This window comes from Atta cephalotes (genome assembly GCF_000143395.1).
Source record: "Atta cephalotes unplaced genomic scaffold scaffold00023, whole genome shotgun sequence".
In the NCBI taxonomy this organism is placed as follows: Eukaryota; Metazoa; Arthropoda; class Insecta; order Hymenoptera; family Formicidae; genus Atta; species Atta cephalotes.
Window position 1 is genome coordinate 4,888,297 of NW_012130087.1, and position 10,487 is coordinate 4,898,783.

Consider the following 10,487-nt stretch of genomic DNA (forward strand, 5'->3'; position numbering starts at 1 on the left):
TATATATATATAAAGGCAGAATTCACAGAAATATGAGAGTTTATAAGAATCTAACTATCTCCACTCTCTGAATTTCTCTCGAGTTTTATAAAAAAAAAATCTGTCTTTTTTTTTCTCGTAAATTTAGATATGTAAACATGCAAGCCATGATACTTTCGAAATAGCCACTTTATATTGGTTTCCAGTGCACGACTTAAATTTGATCTCTCGAAGGAAGATCGAGGATGATCTCTTTACCGGCAATTTCGATTACAAGGCATTCGTACATGAGCGCGGCGTCGTCGTTTTACAAGACTCTGGAAGATAATCGGTCCTTTTCATCTCTTGCCACGATGCAGTGTACTTGTTATTATTTTGATCTCGATTAACAATGCAAATCTCTCCTTGCATGGAATAAATCCAGGCAATGATTTAGAAAGCGAGTCTCGTTGTATTGTCGATTCTCTCGTGCGCGTGCGCGGATGGGAATCCCCTATTTTGTCTGTGCGCGAAGAAGATTACATCGTGTATCCCGTTTCTTCGATAGATCGACAATAGATCATATGTACCGGAGATGGATGAGATCTCTGGCAAAAGCCGAATCCGCGCGATCGGTGACAGTTACATTTCCAGTTGCGACGAAAGTGTGTCACGGTTAATCCCTTTTTTTTTGGTTAACTTATCGCTTTTATTGTACCTCTTCATACTTTCGATTTCTTAGAAATTAAATCTTGTACTTTTATCAAAATTTCTCATCAAAGATTTAACTTTCCATAACGTCTGATATGCAAATTGTTCCTGTATTTAGATGGGACTACAATTAGATTTCTAGACACTTGCACATACGTCCGCCTTATCTATGAAATAATTCCATTCGTTAAACATCCTTCAATCTTAGTTATCTCCGTTTATCTAGATCGCTCGATTTTTTTCTATAAGAATATAGAAAGAATTTTCGCGTCTTGTAGAGTTCAAATTGCATCTCGCAATCTTGGAAGTTCCTTTTCTACATCTATCAGCTCTTATTCTATCGATATTTCTCGTTCAGGAGGCTGCAATGAATTTTTTTCTCGCAACGCATGATCAAATCGTTTCTCTATTAACATTGACAATAACTTTCTCGAGCGTAACAACCTCTAATATAATGAGCATCTTTATTTGCCGCAGGAATACTACGCCCCTTCAGCTCTATACTACCGATACTACGAGGTGTTTATAAGTTTATTTATCGCTTATTTATTGTATTTAATTCTATTAAGGCTATTGTGTTCGATGTGCTTCCGTGTCTTCTCTTCTGCTTCTTCTTAAGTGCACGTGCTCTTCATTCTAATCAGCTCCGAGAAATATGAGCTCTCTTTTTTTTTGTTAGTATACCGAAGGCGTTTCAACATTCAAAAATCTAAGATACAATAGATATTATTGAGACTCAAAATTTAAATATTAAAATATGTAAAACTTTAGAAATACAAGAAATCAAAAATCCACAGTTCGGAAATCCTAGAAATTCAAGAACTTATTGAATCAAAATTATAATGTAAATATGATTATTTAAAAACAGGATTGCTACAAATCTGGAAAAACTGGAAAAATCGGAAAGTCAGGAGAAAATATAAAAGTGACTGGAATTTTGAACTTTGTTCACAATTCTCTTAAACTGCTCTTATTCCAAATAATTGTTATAATTTTTTAAATATATCTGACGCTTATAATCAAATACGTTAAAAACTTGTGCACTTTAAACGATTTAAGAAAAAATGATTAAAATTTATATTTTATTTAGTAATTTTATTTGATCGCCACTTTTTTTGTCATAACTGCATTCTTTTTTCCAATTTATTTTTTGTTGATTTGAATTTGTCCCCAAAATTTTATTACGCTACTTTTGCATTTTTAATATATAAGCTAGCTTTCTTACAATTCTTGATTCTAAATGTTAAAATTTTTTGTATATTTTGTTAAATTTGTTACATATTTTATATTAGTCATGGAAATTTCTTAATTTTATGTGGAAAAGTCAGAGAATTTTAAAATTTATTTTCTGTGGCAATTTTACAAAATTTCAAATATTATAATGAACGTATGGGATTTTTTAAGAATGACATGTGTGAATAATTTGAGTGTGTAACGATCTAAAAATTTAAGTCTTAATATACGACTTAATATTCGAATCTTTTTGATCACAAATTTTCGAAAAAGCGAAAGCCACGTGTCATCGTCAGTAATCGTAATGACATAGCAGCGAGCGTAGCTAATTGGAATTATCGTTACCAACTGCTACGACACTTTCGCGTATTAGCCGCGTTTTCTATCCTTGGGAAAATGTCGCTTTTCCAAAGAGATCAAACAGTATCATCCAAATAACATTGATCAAGAAAAATCATTTTTTATTTATCTCGCGAGTTATACAAAATCTTAAAGCGATAATAATCGTGTTAAAGATATTATTATAACTGATTAAATATATTAATTCTATTTGTTGCAGATTTTCTCTATCGACATAGCGTCACTATTGATAATGTCACGACGGAGGTCGAGATACTTGACACATCTAGGTGCGAGGTAAGTTTCTATAATGATTATGTTTTAAATTCAATCAATTAAAAAAATGCACATATTAAACATCTTAACATTTGTATTTATAATGTATAATTTTAATTATTAATTATATCAAAGAATAAAATGATGAAAAAAAATCTAGATTCTCTCTTTAACAGAATGAAGGGAATAATTTAAAAAGTTAATTGTATTAAAGATTATCTTTCTTACATCAAAAGACTTCATCATCAATCTTACTTAAATTACATTATTTGAAATCATAAAACATGCGCTTTTCTTACTACATTTACATGCGCAATTATCTTTAATGATGAACTTGACAAATCGATTTACTTCTTTGAATCACATTCGATTGCACTCTTGTCACGAGAATAATACAAATCGATACAACGGTATCTTGTGCATTTATATATATATATATTTTTACGAATCTTTCATCCTTATATAATCTGTAAGAAAGAAATCCTGTGCATTCAAAATGAATTCGTTTCGCGAGCGTCCCGAGACGAGACAGGATCTTTCAAGGGTCCGGTCTAAATATATCTTCTTTCAACGGAGGTCCCGTATATAAGGCTCCCGTAATCCTTAAGGCTTACATTCATCATACGCTGGCAAAACGAGTGACTCGCAAATCGCGAAGACGGTGGTCTTGCAGAGCGATTTTGAATACTCGACACGCGTGTCCTTCTGTTATCTGAAGAATCTATTTGAGAATCAATTAAATGATCTAGATATTTCAAATAAATTTTATTTTGCATTATATACAAACGCCATAGAAATTAACAAGCATAAAAATACTATTATTATATTTTTATCTATTATGTTAAAATGTATTATGTTAAAATATGGTATATCATATTTGACGTAGTCAAGTATCTAAAATATTCAGATTGATCTTGTATTTTATTTTGAAGTGTATTTATTATTTCTTAGGATAACTCTTTGTAATGTGTGCTTTCTACTTTTTGATGTATACTATAGAAACATATGTACTTTCCATACTTTCTCTGAAAAATGATACTTAACTGTGAGTCTTCTCGCAGATCGGCTCCAGGGCGATCGTCTCTACCTGACCTTTCCTAACCCGATTCTTCTAGAACACAATAACGAACATCGCACTGAGGCGGAAATCCTGCGAGCTGGTCCGTTAGTCCGTTAACATTGTCCGTTTGAATTGAATAACGAAGTCTTTAAATTCGAATCTAGGCGACTACGATTGCACGAACAACACATGGTTCACCTGTCGCGATCAAAGAACTCGTTGGAATTTCAGCGAGGAATTTGCTTATTTAGCATCGAATAAGGCATTGTTCTTTTTTTTTCTCTTTCTATGAAATCGTTGTTAGGTTCGGGAATGTAAACAACAATAAATTTGCGTAATGATATATTGATTCGATTTTTGAAGTTTTTTTATTTATGTTGTGTAAAGAGTTTATGTTTTAAAAGTTTACAGCCACGAAATTGTTTAACCGAAAAATTCCGAAACTAAAGTGCTTCGTTTTTTTAGTTCTCTAATTTTTAAAATCTCAAGTCCGTTCAGCTTGTCTTGTTTTAAAAATTAAAAAGTAAAAAGCGATTCTCTGAAAATCTTTTGAAAATTTCTAATCTTCCAAGAATTCAAAGCTGCAAAATTTTTTTAAGCTGCAAAAGTCGTTTGATAAATTATTATATTATTGAAACGATAGTTTCCTTGTAATTTGATAATGAGAAAAGTAGTTTTTACACAGTAAATTGCAATTATTGTTTTTGCGGATCCCACTTCGGCTCCGGTTCGGAGCGGTTTTGGCATTTAACTGTATCTTTCCCTCGATGAGCGGTGAGAAAGTTCATTCATAGAAAGTATTTCCTGCATAAGTTCAAGTATTGCGACTCTCTGGCGCCTTTTCAACGTGGCAGAATGACTGCGTGCGTTTATTACGTTAGAGTTAAACATGAAACGTCATACTTCAAAGAACAGATTTTTTAACGTCAAATAACATTACTGTCATAGCCTCATTAATTTATATTCAGTTGTCATCGGAGAGACATAGAAACAATAAAAATGTTAAGAAGGTGTACGTTTCTTTCTGATGATGTATAAAAATAATTTAAAGCGATATAATCATTTTAATATAATTTTTTGTTTTGTTCAAAATACCTTGGAATGTATTTGTGATTTTCTCCTGGGTAGTGAGACGCATAATTTCCGCGGGATGAAGATTTTAAGAGATATTTTAAAACGGATTTCCAAAAGCTCCGCTTCTCACGTACTCGTCACACGCACGTTGCCACACCGACACCCGTTGGTTATTCGGTAGCCTCACAACGAGACTTGATCAGGCCCGGGTTGTTTTTAGCAAACTGGTTTTTCTACCCGGGGCTTACAATTACCGGCTTCCTTTTTTACGCTGGTCCCTGAATGTTTGCACCTGTCGCTTAAAAGACCGCGAACCATGATCCGTAGGATAACAGGCTAGATATCGATTCTTCGTCTTACATTGAACAATTGATATGTTTTTCACTTCTTAAATTTTCAAATTATCAAATTCGTCTGATTCTTAAATTTTTAAACTTTTCAATTTTTTCATCCAAATATCGTACCTCTTAAGTTTATAGGCAATTAAATCCTAATAGATATTTATATTGATAAAATTTTGTTAATTTTATATTTTATTATTTCTCGAACGTTCTTTAATTTTTAGTATTATTTTCCTCATAATTCGTGCCTCAAGCTTTAAATTTTATCCGCGATAACTTCGATATTCAAATTATCTCTTTTAGAGATACGAGTGCATTGAGCAACACTAACTACACGACTCGCTGGCAAACAATGCTTGTCCATTTAGAGAACCTTGTACGTGGAACGCGTAAGGATGCATGCACCGTTAGCTTGTAGATACAATAAATAATCTGGAACAGGAAGCGATACTGGCGATTTGTATATGTACGCGCATAAAATTATATTTTTAATGCTTCTTCATCCGCTAACATTGTTAGATTCTTAAAAAATATTTTGACAAAGATTTTATATTTAAATGTAACAATTTTTTGCAATATTAGCTCTATACTTTACGTATTTTTTTTTATGTAAAATTTATTACTGATCTTTATATATAATACACACAGATGAATTAATTAATGTGATTTTTGCTTCTTAAAATTTTCGGTTTTAGATTCCGACATTTTTGTACAATTTTTAGTTGTTGCTCAACTTGATATTCAAAGTGAATAGAAATATTTCAAATTCAGTTTAGCAAGAAAACTTAAGGAATGCTGTTGGGGAACAGGATCTAGGAAGATCGATATCGATGTGGATCAGTGTGGCAGTAGTGCAGGAAGTCAGATTCCGTATCGAAGAAGAAGCGGAGATTATTAAATACACCATCAGCGGACAGTTCTTTAAATCCTCTGTATCAGACCAATATATCACATTCAACGCGTGAGGTCCCATTGTGAACGAAACTTTTAAATCGGTTCCCTTTACTCTCGGCAAATCTCCGCGAAGCTCCACTGCGTGCGCCAGGATCAATCAATCCTGGACAACGCGCTGTTTATCACGACTGCAACATTTACGAGCAACGTATCGTTTTCATCTCAGCATTTTTGTTATCAGGTTGCGTCGACTATAACTCACGTTCAACTTCAGTAAATCCGAAAGCTGTCGACTGTTGTGTGATTAAAATTTTTTACATTGGAATATGATTATATGGACGTTTACCTGCACGTTCTATGCATCTAAATTTCAATCTCCTCCAGTTAAATTTCAATTTTTCAATTTTTGCATTTGTCAATGCAAGTGTCATAATTTCATATTTTCACAGTCAGACTTCCAATCAGGCTTTTTTCAGATCTTACATTTTTATATTTTTGAATTTGATCTTAGGTTGCTTGATACACGGAATGAATGATTATACTGAAGTTTCTGAAAATTTAGTTAAATACAGATTTAAAAATAATTTAATTGAAAATAATTACGTAGGGAACTCAAATATGATGAACAATCCTCCAAAAAGTGCAACAAAATTTCATATTTTAGCACTCACAATTTGAGCATAATTATTTTAATCCAATAAAATTATTTTCTATATATTTTTAAATACTTTAGAAAAACCGTTTTCTTTTGCATGTATTCATGAAAATCCTTATGTTCTAATATTGCCAAACTCGTATGCATTCAAGTTACTCTTAAATTACCGAAGACTCCAGGCTCTCAAGTTACTCGTGAGAGAAATCCAGATACTGATTATCTTAACTATATCTGAAAATCGTGCAATGGATATTAGAACAAACAGCCGATAATTCGTCGCTAAGCTAAAACCTCGGCCGCACCAATAAAATACATAACGCACCGTTCGCCGCGTAATCTTCCAATTATCCCAGCATTCTTCTCACTTTTATCTAACTGCGATATTATACGCCTGGTATATTATATTTAATACCACAGGGGGAACTAGCGTACGATTCGCAATAGGTTCATCTTGTATTTCGACTGCGACACGCTGAATATTATCGCTGCTTCATCTTTGAATGTATTGTAGAATCGTCATCTTGTCTTTCTTATATTTCGAATGCATATACTGGTATCAAATATTTTATAGAATTATCAAATTTCTTCCAATCTTATTACTAATAATAAATAACGTTAAATATGTACGTATTAAATAATTTAAATATTAATTTTTTTCTTCTTAGACATAATTATTCTCTCTATCTTTTTCTGATATTTGATAAGTACTCACTATAATTCATTCAACATTTTTGTTTCTTACAAACATACTGTTTATCGCATTATAATATGTGAAAAATATATATACAAGTTTCTGAAATATTATTATTTTACGACATATATTATTTCGATATAACTGCGTGTAAATAAATGTGATTCACTTTTCATTGTAGCTTTATAAGTTATGATTTAACGTGAATCGTGTATCTTTTTCCGTGGAAAAATTTCTTGCCTCGATGATAGCTAATCACGTTGCGCCAGACGTTACGAGGATGCCGCGGCTTAAAGGGCACATAAGCCTCGCACTTAGACGCGCTCTAATCTACGGAATTATCTGTTTCCGACATTCCTAAGTAACGTGCATCCCTGATATCCCGATACGTGCGGTCCGACGATACCGCGGGTGCGATCTACCGGCACTTAAAGTGCATGAACCCATTGAGCGCACGTGGTCAATGTCCGCGTTGTGCTCGCATTTTTTTCGGCTAAAACGCTCGAGTAGCGGATATCGATTCCCCAATCGCCGTTAAGATACGCCTGTAAATCGACCAGGACGATTCACCGTACAAATGTCCTTGCAGATAAGCGCCACGCAAGGCTGACCGCAATCTGCATTTGCCAATAAGGAAGTGCCCGGTTCTGCTTTTGACAGATATCATTTGTTACGTTATTTAATCTCTGCTACTTGATACAGCTTCTTTAAAAAAAAACTTATTATATCTTTTTGGGGATAATAATTAATTCATTATTTCCTCGTTATAATAGCAATTATCCATCGAAAGATGCGTGATAAATAATTTTTCGTAATTAAAAAATTTTTACCCAATGTGTTTTTAATAAATCACTAATACGAATTACATATACAATTCTGCGTATTTATATTGAATCGTCCGGAAAGTTCGTGCTGACTAAAATTTAAATTTTAGTATACATTTATTAAATTAAAATTGTCTGCGTTTCAATTTTTCTTCAATATGGGCACGAATTTTCACGACGACTCAATATTTCTATAAATATGATATTTGATATAAATGCTCTCGTTTATGTTTATCATAAATGCACTTGATGCATCTTAAATGGAATATGAATATAGCAGAAATAAATTACAAAACCAGCTCTTTATCTATTGCATGCTAAATTATCTTTTTATTACTGAAATCTGAAAATCATAGTTGTATCCAATTGATATCCCGTTATTTATGTCGATAGCTACTGAATTATGAGTAAAATCTACAAAAAATTAGATCTTAAACAACGTTATTTTTTTAATTTGTTCATAATATTATATAAAATAATACATCGTAGCTGAATATTATATATTATTTTTGCTTTAATTAATCGAGATATTGAAAACATCATAACCTCTCAATGCTGATGTCATAAACGCGAGTATTTACATGGTTGTAGTCGTTCATGTTAGTTTAGTGTGCTTACCTTTGACCATCTTACGCGTCATGTTAATGACGAATACCGTTCTAATGCGATGAATAGTCTCGAGCTATCTCATTAACCGTGCAATAGAAAAAGTAAGGGAAATAAGAATTATAACGAAAATGTATTGGAAGGAAATCATATCTTGATGAAGCTATAAAGGAATGCAAGTAAAAAGTTTTATTTTCTAAAATTTATAAATATACTTCAAGGGATATAATAGAAAAGTTTTATAGCACAGAATCTTAAAGATTCTGCCGTCGCGATCGCACCTTAGATTTGACAGTTCTCAGATTTCTTTAATTTGCTTGTTAATTAACAAGCAGACTAACTGAATGTATTTAACGAAATGTAACTAACTTAATTAAGTTACATTTCGTATTTTTTTTAATCCGCTTTTCTTTTTCGATTTACAATCCTTCTAATTATTTCAAATGTGTGATCAATTTAATGGATTATGTCTTCTTCCTGCACTTACAAAATATTTAAAAGTATTTTTTCTTTCCAATCTGCCGACAGAATTGACAAAGCATCCGGTTTATCAGGATCGTATAATGCTGAAAGAATTCAGTGACGCTCCTGGCCTCGTTATGTTTTTTATATATGCGAATTTTCTTGAAAAGCGCGCGATGTGTGGTATCGTCGATAGCAATTAGCAATGTGCAATGTGGCGCTTTAGGCACGCGTCGAGCGACAGGTTGAGAGGAAACTGATGAGAGAGGAGGCCCTTTTTGCAGCCGGTCTCTATCCCGGTGTGCGTGCGTCTGACGCACGGACATGCGGATCGTGATGTCAATTACTAACGAAGACAGTCGGCAGAGCTGACTGTCACAGGCAGCACCAGCCGCAGTGACAGCGGCACGCGTCTTAAGTCGCGTTCACAAGACCTGCGAGAAACGGCTATAAATCCTCCTCCTCCTCCTCCTCTTCCTCCGGATGCCTGGAACGTTTCTTGCTGTTGCTGATGTTGCCCGCTAATGCCCGCTAGCGTCTCTACGAATCTAGACTTAATTAATCTCAGAGCGCTACTGTGTTTGCATTCAACTGATAATGAATTGTCTTCATTAACATAAGTCTAAAGAGGAATTCGTTCTACACTGTTAAATCTATAGTCAATCTATATATCAAATCTATATATCAAATTTAACCTAATGTGAGTCGCTACTGCTCCTAGTAAATATATCGTTGTTTTATAATAAAATGATAGTTTTATAATAAAATGATTTAGTAGGCGATTTACATTGGATTAAATTTGACACTATAGATTTAATAGTGTATTTGCAGCTTGTACTAATGTTTAACAGGATTGGGTAGTAACTAGTTAAAATGTTAAAAGTTAAAAAAAACTTAAAAAGTTAATAACTTTTAACTTAACTTAGTTAATTTTAAATGCATTAAATTTTAATTTAATTAAGCTACTTTTAAACATTAATTTTTTGACTTTTTTTAAGTTAAAAAATTTTGTTATCTCTTCTAAATATCTTAGAAAAATAATAAGATATAATAAGTCTAAGGGCATATATTCGTAATCCGTTCATATTTTAAGACCATCTTAAATAATTTCTTAAGATGCTAATATAGCCTTCTGATTGGTTTTTGCTTTATGCCATGCCGGTTATGCTTTATGCCATGAGCCAGATCTACAATAGGTGTTTTAAGCCTTTAAGTTATAAGAAATTGATCACAGTCACAAATATTCTTCTCGTATTCGATTGTAATTAGTCAAATTCTTCTCGTATTCGATTGTAATTAGTCAATTTCTTATGGCTTAAGAACTTATTAAAAAGTGTTCTTCTGTATGTGGCTGGTTTTTTAA

General features: G+C 32.7%; 1 protein-coding gene across 1 annotated transcript in view; it reads left to right on the plus strand.

Annotated features, from left to right (window-relative positions):
- Positions 1-10,487, plus strand: part of LOC105619964 (ras-related and estrogen-regulated growth inhibitor-like) — a 42,667-nt gene that overhangs the window by 9,570 nt on the left and 22,610 nt on the right. The window contains exon 3 of the mRNA XM_012201478.1: positions 2,462-2,538. Within this exon, the coding sequence (XP_012056868.1) occupies positions 2,462-2,538 (77 nt within the window). The remainder of the gene's footprint in view (positions 1-2,461; positions 2,539-10,487) is intronic.